General features: G+C 36.3%; 3 protein-coding genes across 24 annotated transcripts in view; 1 reads left to right on the top strand and 2 right to left on the bottom strand.

Moving 5' to 3' along the window:
* The window catches only part of LOC105380372 (transient receptor potential cation channel trpm), a 180,956-nt gene extending 167,421 nt beyond the window's left edge, over positions 1-13,535 (bottom strand). For 13 of the 21 annotated variants that reach the window (XM_048627608.1, XM_048627621.1, XM_048627611.1 and 10 more), the window contains exon 1: positions 13,187-13,535. In XM_048627608.1, the coding sequence (XP_048483565.1) occupies positions 13,187-13,279 (93 nt within the window). In that variant the 5' untranslated portion in view covers positions 13,280-13,535. The remainder of the gene's footprint in view (positions 1-13,186) is intronic. The other 8 variants (XM_048627619.1, XM_048627615.1, XM_048627613.1 and 5 more) reach the window with 2 other exon arrangements.
* Positions 13,536-21,870, top strand: LOC105392008 (5-formyltetrahydrofolate cyclo-ligase). Of its 2 annotated transcripts, none has more exons than XM_038106453.2 (5): positions 13,536-13,666; positions 16,724-16,846; positions 17,281-17,416; positions 20,734-20,850; positions 21,278-21,870. In XM_038106453.2, exons 2-5 carry the CDS (start codon positions 16,730-16,732, stop codon positions 21,496-21,498), a joined length of 591 nt encoding a protein of 196 aa, XP_037962381.2. In that variant the 5' UTR covers positions 13,536-13,666; positions 16,724-16,729; the 3' UTR covers positions 21,499-21,870. The 2 variants fall into 2 exon arrangements, with proteins under 2 accessions (XP_037962381.2, XP_037962380.2); XM_038106452.2 differs by lacking the exon at positions 13,536-13,666 and adding an exon at positions 16,080-16,212.
* A 733-nt stretch (positions 21,871-22,603) lies between these two features.
* Positions 22,604-25,298, bottom strand: part of LOC105392013 (pollen-specific leucine-rich repeat extensin-like protein 1) — a 42,997-nt gene continuing 40,302 nt past the window's right edge. Inside the window, exons 5-6 of the mRNA XM_048627623.1 lie at positions 23,866-24,066; positions 22,604-22,947 (exon numbers count right to left, since the gene is read on the bottom strand). Of these exons, the coding sequence (XP_048483580.1) occupies positions 23,872-24,066 (195 nt within the window). The 3' untranslated portion in view covers positions 22,604-22,947; positions 23,866-23,871. The remainder of the gene's footprint in view (positions 22,948-23,865; positions 24,067-25,298) is intronic.

The raw sequence follows: 25,298 nt of genomic DNA on the forward strand, positions 1-25,298 counted from the left end.
CGATGCGTCCATCTCCCACGGAGGGCCAACGAACCAATCAACTGTCGCACGACACAATCATTTTACATGAGTTTCTATAAATGAACCCTTCATTTAAACACGTGCTGTGCTACTACAAAACACTTTAAACACTGTTTAACTAGTGTTTAAAACGAAATTTGACAGATTTTGTAAGCGTTTGACAGCGCTAAACATAAACATCTGTTAAATACTGTATAAGTTTTTGTGGTAAGGCCCGTGATGTTTGGACTAATCCACCCTTAAATAACTAAATTGGATACATTGAAATTGATAGGTCCTTGACATCCAGCGCTTTTACAATTTTATAATTTTTTTTGTGTTTATTTAATAGCTTGTACGGTGTCTATTCTTTACATATAAAATCAATTGCAATCATTAGTTACTGTGCTGTTCACATTACCTAGTTTTAAATTATCGAGAGAAACTTACTGAATCTTTACTTTTGTCATTTATGTCTTGTGTTGTGATGATAAAATCACGGATCTTTCATCTATTTCCAACCTATAAATTAAATTGTACGGTAACAGCGTACATAGCTCTTACTACTGCTTTTTCAGCTCTAAATTTCAAAAGTCACGTACTCACGTTCTCAGCGAGGGTGCTTTGCGCTGTGCTATGAGTTATAACAAGTATTGAACGATGCCTGGAGTGTGTTTAAACCATGTTTAAACATGAGTTACTTCCTTCAAACTATTATAAACAAGAGTAAAGTAAACTACACACGGAAGCTTAAACAAACTTAGGTCTGTTGAAAGCCCTTATTTTTTAAATGACTTAGGGCTTGATTCGCAATGTCTGGATAACAGCTACCTGTGGGATTGCATCCTGTTACTGTCTAACTAAAACATAATCACAGAAAGGTAGCCATTATCCAGACATTGTGAAACAGGCCCTTAGGAATATAATTATAAAAAAGTTATTTTACTACATTATGAATAATATGTGTCTGATATAATATTCCCTTTTTCAGTCTGAGCGTGATGTCGTAAGACTCAGTTCAGTGGGCTATAAATAAATAATAGACAGACAAACAAACTTCGCCTTTCATCGCTTTTTGTAGACTTGTTGAATGTGTGTGTTTTTATTTAACATGCATATTGTGTTGTGAGTTATTGAGATCCTCAAAAATTGTTTCGTAACATAACGAATAAAAAGGACTTTCTCAAAAAAAGTTATTTTCAATAACGAGCTGACTCATTTACTGTCGACTAGCAATAGGTACCTACCATTTTGCAACATACAGGGTGTTTTCTCTTTAATATTATTGTTGTTCAATTGCAACACCCTGTATTCTTTGAACTTTGTTATTGTTCAATGAACGAGCGTAGCCGATCGTCGGCTGTTTATCTGTATGTTTACATGTACAGAAACAAAACAAAATTATAAGTCGGTGCGTTTGCCGGCGTGTGGTCCTGATAATGACACCTTTATTAGGTGGTGTCGGGTGTCTTTTTATAGGTAGCTTAGTGCGAAGGCTGTCTGGCGGAGTTATTGTTATAGCTGTAGCTATATTTATTATTATTATTTATTTATTCATTAAAAAACATATACACATTTTTACATTTCATAGACCCTGCCAAACTACTTAGTAGTTTGTTGGCAGTAAGCTCTCAAAACAATATGCAATAGGTAGATAGTAAGTTTTAGCCTACGAACAGTCATATTACTTATATATATGCACAGGACATCATAATTATTATTAAGGTTTATTACATTTTAGACATGAACATTTTCAACAGGTGATTATTAACATGCTTTTTAAAGGTTTTTTTTGTTACATTGTTCATACATCGGAGACTTACAGGCAAATCATTATAAATAGAAGGTACTAGTACCATTCTAGTGCGTTCGCCATAGTAGTTATTTTTGTTTGGCACAATAAATTTCTTATCGGAGATCTTACGTGTGGTTATTTTATGATCAATGTGTTTTTTATGACTATCATTGTTGTAGTTCTCTAATACAATTAACATTTTAACTTTTTCGTGAATAGGCAAAATCTTACAAATTCCAAACAACTGCTCATAATTACTCTTACAATTGTGTTTAGTATTTTTATCGACAAGTGTTTTTAAAATTCTGATTTGCAGTGTTTTTATTTTGTCCAAGTATGAGGGGAACGTACACCCATAACAGCTGAGACCGTAGTCGATTATAGCATCCACAAGTGCGTAGTAGACTGTATACAGGGTGGCTCTGGTCACAACTCTATTTAAGTGGTAAAATTTGCCAAGAGCTGACCTCAGTCTACCACACACTGCGTTTACATGAGACTTCCACGACATATCTCGATCTATAATTAGACCTAGGTACTTGTATTGTTCTACAAATTCAACCAAACAACAGTTACAGGTCCGCCCCCCACTATGCATACAATCATAATTATGACCAACAATTTTTATTGACTCATCTTTAAGTTTATTATAGGGAGAACGTATATGCACGCATTTGGTTTTAGTTAAATTTATGATAATGCCGTTGTCATGGGCCCATTTGATGATATTATCAATATCTGCTTGTATAAGTGACTGTAAACGTTGTAGATCTTTATGTGCATATAGTAAACATGTGTCATCTGCGTACATATACATTCTTCCGTGTTTAATAACATTACACATACTGTTAACGTGCATGATGTACCCCACCGGGCCATACACTGACCCGGTAGGTACACCATATACAATGTCAGCCTTATCTCCCTTCTTACCACTGATAACGGTTCTTAGTTTTCTATTATGTAGGTATGATTTGAGCCACACATTTAAAGGACCCCGTATACCACATTCGTTCATAGCCTGGATGAGCTGGTCATGGTCCAGTGTGTCAAATGCCTTTTTAAAATCAATAAAGACGGCTACAAGTTGTTTTCTATCGTTAAGGTTATTATTAATATAATCTGTGAATTGCGTTAATGCAGTTGCAGTACTTCGACCGCGTCTAAAGCCGTGTTGCGAATTTGATATTATTGAATGTTTCTCTAGGAAGTTACATATTTGTCTCACAATTACTTTTTCAGTTATTTTATTATTATTATTTATTTTTATTTATTTATTTATCAAATTATTTTACAAAGTTATTGATTAATTATAACATTGCATCACAAAAATCACAGAGATTTGTCCGTGATGAATCATTCTACGTAATTAGGTACTTAATAACTAATTATACTTATTTACATTTTATACAATAGACAAACTTATTCAATATTACATGTTAATTAAATAAGTAAAATAGCGGGTAGTTTAATAATAAACCATCAGCCAAACATACAAGACAGTTGGTGCATATTCGAACAGTGTAAGTTAAAGTAATGATATATAGTATGATTTTATTTTGTGCTTGATATTTTTCGGTGTAATTAGATTTCTAATATTTTGGTCCATTTTATTAATAAGTTTTGGCATTAAATACGCACAGTGCCGTTCGCCGTAAACATTGTTTGCTCTGATCATGTTATACTTGTTTTGTGTGACCTTTCGTGTATGTATAGGGTGAGATACTTTTTTCAGGTGGTCTAGACAGACCACCTGATTAATAACTGAGAGTATTGCAATCGGTCTATAATTAGTGTAATCTAGGTGGCAGCCTTGTTTATAAATCGGCCTTATCAAGGATAACTTTAGATCATCTGGGTATTGCCCCGAGGACACAGACATATTAATAAAATTGGCGATAATAGGACTAATTTCTTTTTTAATGTATTTTATATCTTGTACTCTTATTTCGTCAGAGCCAGGTGACGTTTCACATTTTAACTGATCAATAATTTTTTCAATTTCGCAAGCACTAACTTTTTTAAAATTCATACTGACTAATGCCTCATTTACATAATCTGACCTTTTTAGAATTTTTTTATTGCATTTATGTTTTATATTATGTATCTCCTCAGTAAAGGTTTTAGAAAAGTTTGTACAAATATGCTCCATTCTTTCTGTCTTACCTAAATATTTTTCAATCACACTGTCCAAGTTTGTTTTAGTTCTACCTAGCCAGTTATTAATATTTACCCATATCTTTCTACAGTCGTTCTGGCAATTTCTTATAACAGTCTGTCTATATATATTTTTAGCTTTATTTATGCATTTATTTACTTTATTCCTGAACCTTGTGTAATCTAGCCTATTGTTAACATTGTTTGGATTTGATTTCCACTTTCTGAAGAGATTATCCCTATAGTCCATCATTTTTTGTAATTTTTTATCAATCCATTTCTGCGATACACGTATACTGTTATTTTTACATACCAACTGGGAACTCGCATAGATATCGCTGAACACACAACATAATTTTTCGTATAATATGGCCGGGTTTTGGCACTCACTGAACTCACTCCATTGCACTGAATTCAATTTTTCGCGCACTAATTTATTGCTCACTATATATTTTTCACAATTTTTATTTTTATCACTTTTTTGGCCGTCCGTAGGGTCAGTGACCTCGATTCGCAGGTATAGGTTCAAAGGTTAATTGATTTACGGGATAATTATTTAGGGACTTAGGTAAGTAAATATTAATTAAAAGTGTGTCGTATCGTCGTGCTAATAAGTAACTATAATTTTCAGGTCTACGAATAACAATTCGTTTAATTTAACGTATTTTTGCAATGTGATAAAAGTTACGGCAATCTTATCAATTATATCAACACATTTTGACATTCCGGATCACGTTAATATGAAACTTTACTTCGACAAGGTACGGTCAAGTGCAGAGAAACCTGACCCCCCTCTCATAGTAACAATGCATTTAAGGGGGTCAGGTTTATCTGCTTCTTACTGTACTACGTAATGTTGTAGGTAATGCGCATAACTGTACGCTACTGAAATCCCTGAATTTGAAGTTGAGTGAAGAACAGAGGGTCGAGTTTATCACGTCAGCACTCTCGCGGGATGAATGAAATTCCTACACGGCGTCACTAACGAGGGTGCCCCGCCCTCGGAAACATGTAGCCTTTTAGAGTTCCGTAGACGTGTGGCGAAAACCGCGAAAACGACACACTTATTAAATACTAGCCGTTCCCGCGAGCTTCGCTTCGCCTTAAAAAGTTTAACCGTAGGAATTCCGGGATAAAAAGTAAACTATGTTCTTTCTCAGGGTCTAGACCATCTGTATACCAAATTTCATTCAATATCGTTCAGTAGTTTTGGCGTGAAAGAGTAACAGACAGACACAGTTACTTTCGCATTTATAATATTAGTTAGGATTAGTTAGGATACAATAAAGTGCTAATAAAAAAAAATAAGTTAAGGAATCCTCCGTGAATCTAGTTGGCTCCCGCTTTGCGTTTCTTTTTATTTCCAGTCTCCCTAATTGACATCTCGCGACGGTCTGTCGCTGCAAAAATAGTTGTTACAGAAAGAATTCCAAATGATGCCACTTTTTATTTTTTTCGTCATGAAATTCAGAAGTCATGAGCTCCGTCCGTGTACCGGACAGGCTTAGTTACACTGAGTTGCAGAAAGGATCTTTAAGTTAATGTCGGCATTAAATGTATTGTTGCCTTGCTTTGACAGTATACGGACAGAAAGAGACAGACATAGATTTAATGTCCACATTAGCTTAAAGTCCCTTTCTGCAACTCGGCATTAGTGTAGTATTTATTTATTATTAGTAAGTTTGTTTATTATTTACTAATGTAGCAAGATAAAAAAATTAACAAAAAAATCATTTATTTGCAAAAAAAATAACTACAAACTTAAAAAGAAAAAAGAAACTTTAAAAAATTTAGTACAACATTATAAGTTTACATTTAAAGCGTACTAGGTATATCTTGAGAAAAGGTTGCAACCTCCTGAACTAGTATAAAATTGTATAAACTTTATCTCAGGAGGATAGAAGATTCTTATTATACTTAATCGAAGAAATTAGTGGAATTTATTATAATTTTATCATATATTATGCCGATGATATAGGATTTAATTTATTTATCTCCGACACTCTAAGAAGGAGATTACGATTGAATCTAAATTAATTATGATAACATTAAAAGGAAATGTGGTTATAGTGGCTTCTATGAAATTCTGGTTTCGGGAGAAAACGTTTTACACTAACTAAATATCAACCAATCTTTGAGATTTTGGTGTCAATCGCTTCAGCATAATATATTCTAGGTTTATAGGTTTCGCTTTTTTTTTAAGAAATACATTGTTATTGTTCAACCAACGGCTTGATTCAACACACAAAAATTACGTTATTTGAAGTGCCTAAAAGTTTGAATCTATAAAAAAAATCGAAAAAAGAAAAAGCTATAAACCTAGTTATTCCTTGTGTCAATAACATACTAAAAAATCATGGAGATTGGATAATATTTAGAGGTAGTAAAACGTTTTCTCTTTTTGTATGGACGAGCAAGTGCTATACTCTCCTCTTAACTGCCTTTCTAATAAATAAACCCCCGTTCCGAGTCACTTGGCAAATATGTCAGCTCGCAGCGATAGTGGTCAGTATCAGTACATTGGTTTCAGGAGGGTCACTCTATACTGACGGAAAACTGACGAACAAGAGCTGTCGTGCATTCGGCACTTTTAATACATCGCATAACTATTAGCAGCGCTCCGATACTTCATTTTTCGTTATACATATAAAGTGAATTCGGCATGTTAAGTAAAATTAAATGATGCTGATTCCAAAACCAATTTCGAGATATTGCCCTCCTAATGTTTCATTGTTAAAAATAAAATAGCGAAAGATTCTGATGAATTAATATACTTTGTCCTTCAAAACGCTCCTCAAGGTCATAAAATCAATATTTATTTTCTTTCTTTTCGAAAATTACAATAGTTAACAATGCTATTATCACTGTTAGTGTATCAAACAGACAGGAAACCATAATAAAGTACCACAGAACACCTCTTTTATAGTGTAATTATGCATTATTTAAAAAAAAATGCAAAAGGCGCGGATCTTTAAAAAAATCTAAAAAAATAACCAGAGCATCAAAATCAAAAATCTTCAAATTAGTGTCTCAAATCATACTTCAATAAGAGATGGTAAAAAAAATACCATAAAAATACTTAACATACCGAATTGTGAGGACTGAGGTCACTGTAGCTTACGATTAGCATCGTTTCGAAGCGCTGCTCTATCTCGTTGTATTAAACGTACCGATATTGCACGACAGCTATCGTTTGTAAGTTCTTGTCAAGATGGAGTAACCCTTTAGATCGCAGTGATCGTGGTCCGACTACATTTCTCGTTCACACGAAATGGATTGTGAAAGCTTTGCGCCATTATGTGATGGCATTGGCGTGCTTTACCCCAACCGAAATATATTATAAGGTGTGGGATAATTTTGAAGCCTATCATATAAATAACTAGCTGTTCCCGCAAGCTTAAAAAGTTTTCCCATGGGAATTCCGGGATGAAAAGTAGTCTATGCTCTTTCTCGGGGTCTAGACCATTTGTAGGTATACCAAATTTCAAATCCGTTCAGTACTTTTGGCGTGAAAGAGTAACAGACAGACAGACAGATACAGTTACTTTCGCATTTATAATATTATTAATAGTTAGGATTAGGATGATAATTATGTTGCGCTCTCATTCGTACTTTTTATTTCATCTTTATTACTTTCTCTTACTAACATCCTAAATCCTAATCCTAAATAATATTATAAATGCGAAAGTAACTGTGTCTGTCTGTCTGTCTGTCTGTCTGTCTGTCTGTTACTCTTTCACGCCAAAACTACTGAACGGATTTGCATGAAATTTGGTATACATACGGTCTAGACCCTGGGAAAGAACATAGGCTACATTTTATCCCGGAATTCCCACGGGAAAACTTTTTAAGGCGAAGCGAAGCGCGCGGGAACTGGTAGTGATTAAATAAAAATGCAAGTTCAGCCGTTTGGGAGCTACGCTACACACACAGAGACACTTTTCTCCGACGGAGTTTAGGGGCCGTCCATTAATCACGTGAGGCTCAAAGGGGGGGGGAGGGTGTACTGAAAACCCCACGAAACATCACGAGGGGGGAGGGGGGGTTCTCGTTAGACATCACGTGTATTAATTTTTTGTCAAAAATTAGGTATTTCTGAACCGATCTTTTGGACGGCGCAAAAATTTTAACGATTTGTAGTATGACCTATATTTTTTCTAGTCAAAAATTGCCTTTACATAGACTTCCAAAAAAATACACGTGATCCAGGGGGGGGGGAGGGGGGGTTGGTCCCAAACCTCACCAAATATCACCAGGGGGGAGGGGGGGGTCAAAAAATGAGAAAAACGACCTCACGTGATTAATGGACGGCCCCTTAGGTATAAACCAATATTTTTTTTCTTGCAAAAACTATTTTTGTTTTAAATGTTTATTGTAGTGTGCTTGGTTGCAGTGGAGATCCATAGTCTCTGCCTACCCTTCTGGGATACGGGCGTGCGCATATAAATATGTATATGTATGTGTGTATTGTTGTGTTCAAAATAAACCCCTACATCATTTAGGTAAGCAACATTTATATTCTAGTGTAAATTGGGCAATAAGGAAAACGCAATATGTCAGCGCGACAAATACCAACCACAGACCACACGACACAATTATATGTTTGCATAGACGACTCCTACCCTTAGATTAAGAATTATGAACAAGATGGAGTGTCAGTGCAAAAGAAACGTCTTGAGTGTCTCGACACACTCCCACCACTGATCTCTTATTTTGAATTAGGTACTTCGGTTAGCAGTTTGTGACTTTATTCATTGGTACATAGCTTGTCATTAGGTTGAACGTAAAACGGTTTGACTGTGATTGTTTTGTATATGAATAAAACCTATATAAAATTTTTACACTTTAATAGATAAATAATGAAACAACATATTTTAAGTATATTGTTAATCTTAGGTTTGTAGAGAAGATCTAATTAATTAATACAATTTGTTGGCAATTCGTGCTCGTAATATATTACATATTATGATACGGCTAATGTTATGGGCCGGAATAAACTTAAGATTAACCGGTTAAACCTTAGATAACCAGCAGCAGCGGTTAATATAAGGTCTTCGTACCTACATATTCCTCCCTAGATAGGTAGGTATTATTAGGTAAGTGAAACGAATGTGAACATCATAATGCAATGTGAACGTGAACCTCCGTCCGTCATCCGTCGTGACGTATTGTGTTTTTGGACGAATCGTCACTGACGGATCTGGTGTGAACGGTCCCTTAGTAGTTGATTATTATTATTAAGTATTATTTATTTTGTACCGAGTAAAAAATACAGTAATAGTTCATCCAGATTCCTAGTTTGGGGGCCAAAATACATTTAAAATGTACTTTCTTAAATAAAATATAAATAGGTTCTACTTTTTTTGGCATAAGATTTTTTTGCCTAATCTCGTATTGCATAGTAACGTTTGGTCAAAGTCTCGTTACGCCGAAAATCGTATGGCATAAATCTCGTTTAGTAAAAAGTTATTTCGCATAAGATTGTTTAGCCTAATAATGCTAAATCTTGAATAGTCTAATAATGCTATGGCACAGGTTTATACAAAGTAATAATATTCGTTTGGCTTTAACTTTGACGGAGCGTCTCCCTACATACATAGCTAACATAGCGCAAACTGGTGCCTTGTATGGTTTCCGCTGTTTGGAAAACGCTCCGCTCCGCTTCGCTGCGCTCCGCTGCGCTCCGCTTTGGTTTTGATGAACATGTGCACCTAACACGCGCCTCCTCGCTTTGCTCGTCGTCGCACCTATTTTTAGGTTTCGATCTCATGGGGTTTGTAATAATTATATTGGTCGTTAACTTTCGATTTTTTGATCATACAATATCGTGATTTTCGGGATGTAGGAGAAAAATACCACAATTTGTACATTTAATACATACTTAATATATACGAAAAGTGGGTGCAGCAATGCACCTCTGCCTACCCCGCAAGGGAGTACATTAGTACAAGGCGTGAGTGCGTGTTTTTTTTTGTTTTTTTTTTATTATATTATTTATTAAGATAACATTAGGAGAAACAAGATTATACATAGGTATAGACGAACATAAATTTGAGCAAACGAAACTTAGGTGTTTAAAGATTGTGCCTAAAGAGTTTTAGACGAAACGAGCCTTATGCTACATAAGTCTTGGCAAAGTGATGGTTCGGCCAAAAAAGTTTTGACCATACGAGTTATGCGAAATGAGTTTTGGTCAATAAAGATTATGCCAGATGAGCGGAACCCTATATATATTTATTATTCATTTTCATATAATATGTCATCTAAAAGTAACTATTGAGTATTCTGTGGTTTAGTTATAATACCTTCATTACATAATATATTGTAGTTAATATCCACAAAGTATATTAGTTTACTGTTTCCAAGAATGTGGCTAATTATTATTGGGATTAGTAAGATTAGCTTTCGAGACATACGTAATACATAGTCCTCAAGAACATAATAGGAAATCTATTACTATTATAATTTTTAACACATACATGTTTAGAGAACAAAATATCGAAGTCTGCCGGGTATCGATTTTTTTATTGAATAATTATCTGCCCCAGCCGAGAGTCGAATACAGGACCTGGCACGCCATTGACTACTGCGCTGATAAGTTAGGTACACCTGTCTACTGAATAGTTACTAGACCATTTAAACAAATAATTACTTTAAATACGGTCTGTAAAGCAAAGCCTGTTATTTTCAAATTACCTAACTATATCGTGTGAAGTTGTCTAAAATCGATTCCGTTTAGCTTGTGTGAAGGTCACTGAAAACATTATTTTACTGGTCGAAATACCAGCACAATCATTTTATAATATAAATTACTCATTATTTTATACAGGATGTATTAAACTAAACAGGATTTGATCTATAATTGTGTGGCTGCCATTAATTAATCTACAACTATATTATGCTGGCGATTTGGGTTGTCCCAAAAATCTCAATCAATAGGAAAGTGTAATTTTTTTATTGTTTGCTGGAGCCTGAAATGCCTGTCGAGTGACGGATTTACCTGATATATGTCCGGCGCGTGGTGGACTAGGCCTAAAACCCTTCCTTCATTGGAAGGAGACCCGTGCCCCAGCAGTGGGGACGTGATGGGTCGAGATGATGTCCGGCGCACCCATGGCAAACTCTGAGCAGTCAGCGACTGGCGCTAACCTGACTGGCCAATCTTTTTACTACGGTGACAAAATATAGATCAAATTTTTGTCACTAATACAGAACAAGTACAGTCCGGCCCAAAAAACTTGGGCAAGTATATCAAATGACAATGGGCGTTTTGGGACCTATGTCCAATAAAGATGAGACATACATAGTTGGATAGCTCTTTTCAAGTGAGCAAAAAAGTATTATGACGACAAATCCGTATAAGTTGTCCATTTTGAAATATATTCGTTGGAAGGAAGTATTTTTCTATGGCATTGCACTCTCTCTCCTGATGACAGTTAGGGCGTAATACACGTAAACACGTATTATTGAAATTGGAGAAATTACTTTCAACTGGTTTTATTTACTGAGATAATAAACAAATATAATATTATATGAAATATGATCATTTCGTTATAAAAATTAAAAATGAATGTGAAAAACTAACAAAAACATTAAAATTACAGAAATAAAATATAAAACTTTCAAGGTACGATTATTCTAATTGGACAGTAAATCAAGACTAGCGCTTCCGTTATTCATATTCTGCAAAAAAATACCTTTTCAACGACGTATCACTCATTTCTATTGGTGCTGGTCCCAGCTTCCATTGGTGCCCATCATCATTTCACAAAAATAACTGACGAAAATGGCGGAAAACTGGAAACTAATAGCTAGTCTGCTGTTATGCCATAACTTCTTGTTATTAATATTAGATAGACTTAGATAGTATATTCGTATATGATATGCCTAAACGTTTATGATACAATCTTAACTGCAGATAAGACGGAAAGCAGATCCTGCCGACTGGAGCGCAATAATCCATCACAATCTGACAACTTTTATTAGGTATAATTTAGATTAACAATTTACGAACAAGATGGAGTATCAGTACAGAAGAAAAAACGACAAATAACACCCCACATCTACCACTGAGCTCTTATTTTGAATTAGTTTGGTTGTAGATTTGTTGTTGTTGTATGACTTTGACTTTATTTATTGGTAAAATGGTTGTCATTAGGTTGAACTTTAAACGGTTTGATAGTACACAAAATGCGGACAGTTTTTTGGTTTGTTTTTGTAGGTGGCATCTTGTTCGTTTATTGTCCATCTAAGATAAGGTAGATTAGTTTCACCGCAGACGCGTATCTGTGTCTCTAGTCTTTAATAATGCCACCTACAAAAACTATACCCCCTACAAGAACTAGGTAAGTAAGTACTATGGATAAAGACTCTTTATCCATAGTACTTACTTACCTAGTTCTTTTTTTGCACAAAATAATAAGATTTTGGTTTTTATGCCAGTATGTAGATAGGAAGATTATTACATAGGAATAGGGACAGCTGTAACAGCCTGCCACTAACCTAACAGCTGTTTGGGGGAATTAGGTACTTATTGATAACACATGGTCATGTTCCTAATATACGATGTAGGTAGGTAACTACCTCGTAAATACATCAAGCTACTAAGGCTGTTTCGAGTGGAACCTTTGTCCATAATATCACCTTTCTCTCTCAGCCACTACTAGTGTACCTAGTTTACGCATCCAAAACAAGAGAACACTCTTTCATAAGATACCTACCTACCTGTAGGTAGCTTTTGTCATGAGATAATAATATGTTAAGGACATGTTTCAGCTCAAAAGTTAGAATTTACATCCTGAAATGCCAAGCCATCCCTGAGTTTGGATACATAAATTCTGAAATTAACATTTAAATGCCAATTAGGCATCCGCTTGAACCACCGTAATTAAAGTGACTTCAGGCCGGTCCCTTCCTCTACGTAGGTACTTACCTAATGAATTTAATTAACATTTCCTTATTTACACAATAATATATTTGATATCGCTGGCTATGATATTCGCGGGCGGACAGTGTTTAGTGCGAAACAGCAAGCAATATCAAATACAGGTTACGATCCACTTTTCACGCAAGAAGTTAACGCCAGTGTGCAGTTAAATATAACCTCTAAAACCGCTTTTCAAACACTCAATTTCCATTAACTTTTTCTTGCAGCAAGGCCGAAACACACGGTCATAGATCATGCATTATATCGTTCAGAAATAAACAATGGGAATCGCCAGTTCGGAAACGTACCGTCTTGTTGGCGTCGCTGGTGCCGGCCTTGGCCGTGGACATGGCCTTTATCATCCGGCTGGAGTTGTCCAGCAGACACTTCTGGATGCTCATCGCTGCAACGGTTCACAACAACACGAGCACAACACAATATTCACATGATTCGCCACCACGTCACAGTAAGCACCAGTAAATATTCAAACAACTAAGCACCCATTCGGTGCGGAAACGAGCACTGACACATCACATTTTAGGTGTTAAGTTGGTGAACTCGCGGCGTGTTAGGTTATATCCATTGATTTGACGTAACAAAGTTTTGTCCGGTGATAAGGCACGTGCGCTGTCGGTCGCCGTCCGGGCCGCACTGGCCGCGGCTCCCTGGCGACCCCTGGCGGCGGCCGCGAGAACAAAGGAGCCCTGCCGAGCCGCCACACGTGCCGCCCGGAGCCCCGCCGACCACACTCCAGCAATCTCATCTCAGAAACCATTACGCATGCGAATGTGAGTACACAACACATCTCTTTATCAACTAAATTGTGGCCGCCATAGTCACCGCTCCCTCCTCGTTCCAGTTAAATGATTCCTCTGTGACAGTTAATTGATAGCCTCTTGTAAAAGTATTGGAGCCAAAGTAATTGCTGGTAGTAGGTCCGGAATGTCGACGGCACTCCACGCTCCTCTCAAATCGGGCACAATTCAATTACTCACCCGCTGGACACTTTATATTTATTATAATATTTCTTTGCCTAGATGTTTATTTCTATACTTAGTCCTTTCAGAATGGTACCTACCTACCGATCATGTATGTAATTCCAGTATCAAACTACTAGACCACTAGTTCTACTTTCTAAAAATATTCCGATAATTTTCTGTCTCTGTGGTCTAGAAGTGCTTCTTTTCGAAACTCAAAGGTTCCGAGTTTAATCCCGAAATTATAAGTTATAATTTCGAAATAGAAATCTCCTATTGCCGGATCGTGATCAGATGGTGAAATGATTCGTGCTGCGGAAGCTCAAACTAATATTCCACCGAAAAACTCCAGTCTTCATCCAATCCTGCCCCTCTCTCCAGTGTAGTCGGTCATCAGGGCGGCATCATTGGGTTATGGGAGTGATGGAACAGAGAGTGCTCTTGTGAACTGCGCACACACTTGGGCACTATTAGGCACTATAATGTCTATAAGCTAATACTCTCCTGCGGATCGCTGAACTATATGAGTTGGCTCCAGTGGTTTAAAATATAAGGATATAATAGCTAATGTCAAAATACAGACCTTAAAAGAAATTTTAAACATCCTAAGGATTGTAACTGTAAGTGGGTAGGCAAGTATTGTTATCTATTATCATTTTATCAGATAATCATGCCGTGTAGCCAGAAAATAGATAAAACTTACTTTGTACACCTATTTTTACGGATAAAACACCGCCATCACTAGATAAGCCGTCCATCACCATTGTCTGTCTTTGTTTGAACTACTAAAACTGTCGAGATTAGATAAAATCTACGTAATCCCATTTAACATTTACAAATTCAGGAATATTTCGGTCAAATGTATAGTCGTCTCATCAGTGTCATCTCTCATCATGATAATCATTGAGTTTAATGGTCATCGTGACCTCTAAACATGATGCAGTATCGTGGATGATAGCTACGAATTATAAACAACATGTACAGAATTTAGATAAGTACTGTTACTAAACTTCCCTTATAGTCAACCATACTGATATCAACACTGGGATCTTAATTTGTTTTACATTAGTTATTAATATCATAAAGGATCGTAATCATACTGAACCCCTAGGCCAAAATTACATTTTAAACATATCACTGCCCTACCCTCTGAATTGTGCAAACAAAAGGGAAAGTAAGTACTTATCTAGCCCCTTTCTTAAGTAGCTACTGGTGCTTGTTTGTCTGAAAATGCGGTAAGTAATGATAATTATAATTAGTACCAAGTCCTACTACGTATGTACTTACTACAGGTTGTTGCAAAAAGATTTCCGCAAATTTGGATATTCCGTTTTCATTTTCGGGTTTAGATAAATAACATACTGCACACGTACTTACTCGTAGGTTTCGGCTTAGTACTTATACTTACTCTTTTTGCAACATGTTTACATAACCAGATCACTAGAACACAGGCTTCTTTTAATCACATTTCTATACCTAACTGAAAAGCTGGTGCTTCTAACTCGAATCCGAATGCATCAAGTGGTTTTCCAATAGCTGTATCAACAAGTAACCTACATAAATAGGTGCTATAACTATAACAAGGTAGACATATTGTTAGGGCTCGCCTGGGCACGGCAACGGTCCGATGTTCCCCTCCTACTTATTTCGATTGAGGAAGTTGAATAGAATAAAACCTACTGAGAATGTAGTAGGTTCGTTAGACAGGGTACTTATAGTTATTGTACATAGATGGCAGAAAATAGAAAAAAAAAACTCAAAAAGAGTACATGCGGCAGTGGTTAACGTTAGTATTTTTAATAGATCCTTAATAAATTTCAACTTGAATATTTTAGGAGAAGAAAATGCTAAATTCTAATATATTTTGTAACCGAAGCCCTCGAAAAAGTCTTAGACACTGGGGGATACAATTTAATTAAAATTCCCAAGCTTTACCCAATGATAACAAGCTTATCTTCTCGAAAATATTTTCAAGAACAAAGAGCCTGCTGGGAAACAAAATTGGGCTCATGATGTCGCAAGCACATCTAATTAAAATTTCCTCCCGAACGCAATATCAGCTTGAGGAATTATTTATCCTGGAACAAAATCATGAAATATTTCCCCTGAAATTCTGAAATGTCGAACTAACGCCATCTAGTTACCATATCGGGTACTAGGTATCTGAAGAAGTCGAGCAGCTTCGTTGTAAGTTCAGCATTAAAACTCTAGATGGCGCTGCCACACACGTGCTCGGTGAATGACCAAGTTTGTTTTGGTCTCGTTCACACAATATTATCAAGATTCACGAGTAGTATCTGCCCGGTGTTGTGGGTTCGAGCACACATTTCTGTTCCATTAATTTAAAACTGTTATTGGTAAGTTTTACGATTCTTTACTGCAATTTAAAGCTAGAACACATCAAACTATAGTATTTACTTACTTAAATAAGAGCAAATTATAACAACTTATTCTAGTAATTCCATACGTACAGTTTCATCATTGTTAATGTTGTATCATCTTCTCAAATCGTTATCAATTAATCTTAATGATTGTTTAATTATAATTATTGAGACAGATAATATTATTATATTATATTTACTTCAATACATAGTAGCAAATACCTACCTACAACTCTACTACTACTACTTAGGTACATTTTGTTATCTGCCGTAATAAAAATAAATTATGAATAGGTACTTACTTACTAATGTTTAGATACTTACATGATAATAGTTTCATTATTGGACTGTTGTTTCATTAACTTTACTATTCTCCTCATGTAGGTTCATCTTACATATCAGATTGGCAGCCGGTTCGAGATATCACACAAACTTTTAACTTTTTTTTTGTACATCAAGTGCCCAACACCCTGTATATAATTTCCAGCTGGCCATGGCCCCCGGCGTGCCCAACCCCGCCAAGATGGCGCTTCGCGGCGAGGTGTCCGCCCGGATCGCCGCGCTCACCGCTGATGAGAAGAAACGACAGTCCGAGATCATCTTCAACAAGGTACGGTTTTCATGATGATAATGGCGACTTGGGGCAATAAGCATGGTGAGGCATTTGCCTAGCACTGCGACACTAATATGGCTAAAAAAATTAAGGTGACTTGAAGGTTTCAGCCGTTTAGATCATTCCGTCGCTGTGCCGTTTCAGACGCTCTCTAGCCTAAACAGCTGAAGAGAATGGACCTTGGCAGGCAGCTTGTGAGTGGATGAGGAGAAAGCTACTTAGAGTCCGAGTCGCGTTCCTTAGGGAAGGCTTCTAAACCCCAGCATCTAAGCAGGCTAAACGATTAATTTATGTTAAAATAATATGAATATAAACAGACACTTGGAAAAGGGAATAAGCATGGGGAGCCTATACCCTGCAGTGGGTTGACATAGGCTGATGATAATGACGAATAAAAACTTATTTAACATTCCTCCCCCCATTCCTTGCAGGTGATAAAGCACAGCTGGTACAAGTCGTCGTCCCGGATAGCGCTGTACATGAGCACTGACCAGGAGGTGGACACCATGCCGCTGATTGAACACGTCAAGGCGCGGGGGGCGGCCGCGTTTGTGCCTCAGTACGCAGGTATAATATCATAAGGGTGAGATGAAGAGGATGTCTATTGATTGGTGGATATCAACGTCCATAGAAACGTAATAGACGTTGCTATCAAAAAAAAAAAAATCAAAAATCAAAAATGTATTTATTGTTACAAACAAATCATTAACAAAAATGGCAAGGGCCCTTGTACTAGGTGGTAACCTGTATTACTAGGTACCCCGCTCTTTCACCACGACAATAATTATTTTAAAAGTAGCAGTATATTAAAACACTGTACGCTATTAATTTAAGTTTTAGAATTGTAGGTATATATATTATTATAACTATCCGAGTTGGTTAGTAATGTAAAGTGTGTGTGTGTGTGTGTGTGTGTGTGTGTGTGTGTGTGTGTGTGTGTGTGTGTGTGGTGTGTATGTGACAATGAGCTAACATTTTAATTAACAAGATTCTCTGTTTCCTTATAGCTAAATTTTAACAATAGATTAGGTAACTTTCTTTTAATTTCGTTAATAGTCAAAGGATAAATTTGAATTATTTTATTTACTTTATTATAGATTGATGAACACTGGATCATAAACTGTTTTTTGGCAAATTTAGTGTTAAATATGGAAGACCTACAGACAATGTCATTTCTTCTTTTGAGCATATGTTGTTTGTCAAATGGTAAGCTTTTATGTTTTTTTAATATAATATTTAAAATATACATTTGCCGCGCAGTCAGTAATTTATATGTGTTATGCAATTCATAAGTTGGGAACCGTATCGGCTTAAATTGCATAACTTTTATAAGGGCTCTCTGGGCTCTCTCGATGGTTATAAAATGGGTCTTAGCTGCTCCACCCCACACAGTTATACAGTAACATAAAACTGATTGGGCGAGTGCTTTATAAGTAGTTATTAGAAGTTTAGCATTTGCGACATGTCTTAACTTACTAAACACCCAGATCAGCTTTCTTACCCTATCAGATGTGTTGTTGATATGTGGTTTCCATGTAAGATGCTGATCTAGTGTGACTCCCAAGTATTTAATATTAGTTTCCCTTACGATTTTACTACAGGGGCAATTATTTACGTTAGGGTTCGCACAAGAATGTACTTTAATACTAAACTCAGCATCTGGTAGGGTATTTTTGCGGATCGAAAAAGGTACAAACTTTGTTTTTTTAACGTTCAACGTAAGCAAATTATTTCTTAGCCATTTAGAAACTTTAGTAACTCCGGACTCAGCAATATTCTTTAGGCTGTCCCAGGATTCTTCTTGGAAAATAAGGGCTGTGTCGTCGGCGTAAGTATAAATGTTACAATTTTGGATTTCTAAATTGCAGAGATCGTTAACGTATACTAAAAATAATGTTGGGCCGAGGACACTGCCCTGCGGGACGCCGTACGAGATTATTGTAGAGTCACTGACGCATTCGCCAAGTTTAAGCTGTTGCTGACGATTTGATAAGTAATCCATGAGAAGCATGTGAGGCAAACCTCTAATACCATAGGCATACAGCTTGTCCATAAGAATGGGAACAGAGACGGTGTCAAAGGCCTTAGCGAGATCTAAGAAGACACCTACACATTTATAGCCTTTATCTAAGTTTTTGCTAATGTCTTCCGTCAATGCTAAAATTGCATCTTCTGTAGAAATTCCATTTTGAAAACCGAACTGATTTTTTGACAATAATTTATTTTTAGTAAGGAATGCTTTGAGTCTGTTATTTAAAAGTTTTTCTAATATTTTCGAAAACACAGAAAGTACTGATATAGGCCTATAGTTATTGACTTCGTCTCTGCTTCCACCCTTATGGATTGGAGTAACTATAGCTCTTTTAAATACCGTTGGGAACTGTCCCTTTTCAAAGCAGAGGTTGCATATGTGGCAGATAATTGGAGTGAGTAGGTTTTTGGCTAATTTAATGAACTTGGTAGTTATGTTATCCCATCCTGGTGCTGACTCATTAGAAAGTTTATTAATAATAGTTTCTACTTCTAGGCAATCAACTGTTTGAAGAACAAAGGAGTCGATGGGGGGATTGCGAATAGGGCTGTCTTGTGCTACTGGTGGCGAGGAAGCAATTAACTTTTCAGCAAGGTCTTTACCAATATTAGAGAAATGTTCGTTAACGATGTTGGCAGATTTCATTGTGGATGACGAAATGGATTTTAGTTTCTTAGAGTCGTTAGATTTATCCTTATTGAGATTACAAATTGATCTAATTGTGTTCCAAAGTACTTTGGGGTTATTACTAGCATTACTTAGTTTATCCCTTTCGAAGTTATTACGGAGTTTCTTCACTAGCTTATTGCAGAAATTTCTGTAACGTGTATAGGTTATTTTAAGTATTTGGTTGTCAGGATGCTTTTTAACATTGCAGTGTAAATTATCACGATTGCGAATGCAGCGTAACATACCAGGTGTTATCCATGGTTGGATGCAGCGTTTTCTGGAGGGGATATATTTAGTAATTTGATTATTTTTTATTGCTGTGGAAACCAAATCCACTAGCGTCTCCGCAGCTTCATTGGGATCTTTTAATTGAAGTATAGCTGGTAGTTTAGGTTCTAAATCGCATAATGTTTGTTCATATTTTACCGAAATCTTTGTTTTAAGTACAACACGGCGACTAGGCCTTGACATTAGATTTAAAATCACAGAACAGTGGTCAGTGGGAGAGTTCGCCAGGACTAATGCTTTTGCAGGATGTGCAGTTTTTATCATAATGTGATCATAGCACATCTTATCACGTGTGACAAGTCTATGAGCCAAAAGCTATGGACGTTGATATCCACCAATCAAAGTCTTTGGTCCACATAGCATCCTCTTATACACTTACGGGCAATGAAAAAGTTCCACTCCCAAATTACGGCACCAAACGACGCTAACTTTTTCAAACATTTAAATAAAAGTTTGAACAAAATATTATTAATTTTAGTTGGTAACAAAATGATGCTCTGATAAATGTACTTTTGCAGAAGGCGTCATTAAGCTAGCCTGTTCCGTTTAGGAGTAATTTGCTGTTTTTCTCTGTGGAACCTTTTCATTGCCCGTGAGTGTATGACCATAAACCAAAATTTGAAAATTTTTCATACAAATTGAGGAGGAGTAGGTACACGAGGAGTACTTACGATGTTTGCATTACAAAATATGGCCCACTGCCCACTGCATAGACGAAGACGCGTCAAGGTGGTCATTCGAAACAAAAAATATTGGAAAATTCAAAAATAAAAAACCTCACTACTTATCACTACTTGTAGAAACTTTATCGGTCACGTGACTGGGTATTTTTATGAAGCCTAAACTTAGTTTTTTTTTTCAAAATACGCAGACTTAACTTTTTTTATTGATTCAGGTGGTCACATGAAGATGCTCCGCGTGCAGAGCGGCGACGAGGATCAGATGGAGCTGACGCGGCACGGCATCGCGCAACACGCGCCCACCGCCGTCAGGGAGGACGCCTTCGACCATGGTGAGGGAATGATGGTTATCTTCTTCTTAGGCTGCGTCTCAGACAGGCAAACCTAGAGACAACAATCTTCTCTAACGAGGCGAACTGTCCGCCGACCGATCCATTATCTTATGTCTTAGGTATTTTGATTCTAAAGAGAGATTATATAGATAATTTCTTTTTTGGTTGTTAAATAGGTACTAATAAAACTAAAAAAAACTATATTAAAATCGTAGTAAAAACAAGAAAGAAAGAGAATTTGTATTAAATTCTGAAATTTCTGATCTTTAGAGAGATATCTTGACTGGTCATGAGTTTTCTGTTAGCAGAAGAAGTCTGGCATGCATAATATTATTATCCCTATATTTAATATTGAATCTGATACTTCCACCCGTACCTTTTTTCGGTCTTACCATCTCTACATTAATGTTTTATTTTCCCTTTCCAGGTGGCCTAGACCTGATCATAGCCCCCGGGCTGGCGTTCACGCGGTCAGGCAAACGCCTGGGCCACGGCGGCGGCTACTACGACAAGTACTTGGCGAAGGTCAGAGCTGGCAGCGTGGCCACCAAGGTCATAGCGCTGGCGTTCACCTGTCAGGTGGTGGAAGATCTGCCGGTTGACGACAATGATCAGAGGATTGATGAGGTGATTTCGGCTGATTTGTAAGGCTGTGGGTTTTGGCTGTGAAAGTTAACAGGAGATAGTCGCATTTATAAGAAAATTAAGTTTGAACATGTTTACATACTGCAGTTTGATAATGGTCTAGTATTTTAACTGCATTTGGTATATAGACGAAAGGGGGTAATGATAAAGAACTTTTCTAGCACAAATTTAAAAAAGTTGCTTTAAAAGTTGTTTAGAATTAATCCGCGTGTTGTGTGATATACCCTTTCGGCTTATTAACCCATTATTAATACATTGTAAAATAAGTAAAGATCCTATACAGTATATGTGCATTGGATAATCCTGTTATCATATTGTAAATACATTATTGAATAAATTAAGTTCAAGAAAAATATACTTACTATAAAATTTCGATCAAATGGTTTATTTAAAACTATAAAGACACTGTGGGAGTACAAATAATACACAAACAACAAAACTATTATCTAAACACACTTAATATTAATTTTGACATATTTATAATAAGGTACAAATCAAATCACAATTTTGATACGTATCATATACGTAATTTTAACTTAACAAATTAATATTTTAGTTACAAAAATTTACAGACAAAGCTATCTAAGTCTAAGACAATTTCAATAGTTAGGGTACCAACAAAATATCAATGGGGGCAGGTAACAGCTAAGCATTTTAATAATAATTCCATACAATATAACATCTAGAGATCAACCTTACTAAGTGTAAATAGATGGTAAACAACAAAAACTAGAACTTGAAACATTGCACAGCGATTGTAATAAGGGTTAATTTTAACACAATCATGGACTTACGTATTTTTTATACTTTATGTCCCACTGTATCACTTTTTTACATCCACAAAAACATTATAACTTTAACTAAATAATTATGAAAGTTTTGGATAAAACTTATAAGCACTACTTAACATAAATTTTAAAGAATGATGTATAAATCTATGTATGGCATCAGCACATGATATAAAGTATAAATCTATGTAAGAAAAAACTAAATTCGATGTCTGTTCATTATAGGATATTAAAATATACGTACACAAGAAGCCTTAATTGTACAAGATAATGTTAAATTACCTTTAATACGTTCAACTTAATATATTTACTGAGTTTCTAGGTACCTACCTAAATAAAAAATATTGCGATTCACTTGGAAATTAAGAGCTAAAAATAACAAAACTATTTTATGTTTTACAAATATACACTCACCTTCTCGTAACAGCAGCTTATGACGACTACCTATGTTACTTTTATATATTCAAAAAGAGCTGAAATTTATAAAATACCTATTATACGTGCACATTTCAAAAAAAAATATGATAACATTAATAACACACTACGTCATTAATTTAATTACACCATATACATTATTTTTACTGACTGAAATGGAATCTGCACCATTCGTTGTAATGATTTATCTTGATTTGTTGCATATTTTTCAATGTCCATGTCCCGTTCTCTGAAAACATGTAAAATAATGATGAAATTATTGTAATTTTCGGGAGCGGTGGTAGCTCAGTCGGGTGAGCGCCCGCTTCTCAATCAAGAGATGCGGGTTCGAATCCCGGCGCTGACATGTACCAATGAGTTCTTTTAACTTAAGTACAATGTATACCATCGCTCTTACGGTGAAGGAAAACATCGTGAGGAAACCTGCATATCTAGATCTAGCACATCTAGATATGTAAACCCACCAACCCGCAGTGGAGCAGCGTGGTGGGAAATGGTCCAAGCTTATGAAGGCAGTTTAGACCTTGGGGATATGCACAAAGGTTCCACTCGAGAGAGCCAGGTGCAGGTACTTACACCCCCACAGAGAATAGAATAGAATAGAATAGAATTGTAATTTTCCATGTTTCACAAAAACAAAAGAAAACCTATAGTTAAACCGATTTCGAAAAGAAAGGGTGAAGAAAATTTAAAATTAAATAAAAATATATTCAAATCTGCTTAGCCATTAAAACTGACAGTGTGTCTGAGATACCACACTTCAACTTAACATTCCCGCGTTTCGTGGGATTCTCTATCTATTTATGGAACCTTTGTGCATATCCCCGACGTCTCAACTCCTTTCCTAAGCTGAGACCATTTCCAACCACACTGCTGGTCCACTGCGGGTTGGTGGGTTCACACATGTGCTAGATCTAGATGTGTAGGTTTCCTCACATTGGTTTTACTTCACCGTAAGAGCGATGGTGTATTGTATGTATTGTAAATATATTCCAAAGAACTCATTGGTATATGCCAGGGTCGGGATTCATACCCACATCTCTGGCGTGAGAATCAGGCACACCCGAACACCGCTCTAAAAGGGAAACCTTTAAAAATACGCTTTTTACAACCTCATATCTACAACTAAACATCAAACCAAACAAACCCAGAATCACAGCACCAGCCCAAACATCCTCCTGCCTCTGGACATCAGCAGCTCGACAGCCCCGACTGACGCCACCAGAAGCAGTACAGCTATGAGGGTGAGGACGGCGCGGCAGCGGCGGCGGCGGCGCTCCCCCCGCGCCAGGCGACGAGCTAGGGCTTCGCCCCGTGACTTGTCGAGAGTGAAGAGTGCGCTGGCCGCCTGGAAGAAAGGGTGGTTGTGAGTGGGTGTAATGGGACTATGGTGTAGGAAGAGATGTGGGTGACGTATTAACTGACGGGTCAGTCAGAGAATGACACCAAGCTGACTGACAGAGTAGGGCAGGTCCCATTCCTCCGCGTTGTTTACCATATTATAATATTTTTCAGGCTCATGTCATAAAAGTAGGTACTTATGCATAACAATGCAGCGGCAGCGTCGCGATTTTGTATTGAAATAACATTGGAAACGAGCAAGTTTGTTTTGATTACTCTTTTACTTCATAATTTGCCTCCATAAATATTGCCAATGTACTAAGTACTTACCTAAATATTATTATTGAAAAATATAAAGCAATGCCAGAACTTTATAGGAATAAGCCTTTAGGAAGGGTCATTTAACTTGGCAATAAAATCAATAATAAGTATAAAATTAATGTCGTAAATGTCCCAATAAGGCAGGCAATTACTACATGATAATAACATACTTAAGCTAATAATTATTAAAACATATATTTTATGATTTTAGCGTAAAACTGATCATAAAACAGTATTACTATAAATATTTTAACAACACCAAAACTGTAGGCTCTGAATGAACCTAGGTTTGTAGAAGATGTCATTATTTAAGTATATGAATATATTTTCATTTTCCTCTGAATAACCTTCAAAAGTCTCGTGATAGTTTCCGCAAAATGCGTGTTTCACCAATCACAGCGCTGTATTTATGGTAAATCGCGATATAGTGACGTTTATCTACGTCGATAACGAACTCGTGCAGCGACAGCAGAGCAAATAACCAAAGTGCCATGTGGAACACGAACGTACGTACGTACCATGTATTCAAAAATAATTATGACACTCATTCATTACACATTTTATAGTTCACTTAAAGCGTGCAATAGTTATTTGTTTTAATTATAACTCTTCACTGACCTTTACATTCATTAATTATATTAATATTTATGTGGTCCGTTGTGGAAATTTTAGGCGCCAGACGAAATTATATTACTAAATGAAGGGCACCGCTCCCTTGAAATTCCTTTTTGTTATTTTAATGAACACCCCTTACCATATCATTTGATACTTCTAGTAAAATAATAACCTACATACTGAACATTATTTTTACTAGAAATATCATTAGACTACAGTTTAAAACCTGCTGTGTTAGAAAAGTTCTTAATAATATTCAAAGTGTCATCCATGGAAGTAATAAGTACCTACGTAGTACTCTGT

This window comes from Plutella xylostella, chromosome 19 (assembly GCF_932276165.1).
Source record: "Plutella xylostella chromosome 19, ilPluXylo3.1, whole genome shotgun sequence".
NCBI lineage: Eukaryota > Metazoa > Arthropoda > Insecta > Lepidoptera > Plutellidae > Plutella > Plutella xylostella.

Bases quoted from the DNA above. Each gene is read 5' to 3' on its own strand.
- LOC105392008 (XM_038106453.2), top strand. From the start codon at position 16,730: ATGGCCCCCGGCGTGCCCAACCCCGCCAAGATGGCGCTTCGCGGCGAG. The intron at 16,847-17,280 runs GTACGGTTTTCA...CATTCCTTGCAG, and splicing joins CCGAGATCATCTTCAACAAG to GTGATAAAGCACAGCTGGTA. The intron at 17,417-20,733 runs GTATAATATCAT...TTATTGATTCAG, and splicing joins GTTTGTGCCTCAGTACGCAG to GTGGTCACATGAAGATGCTC.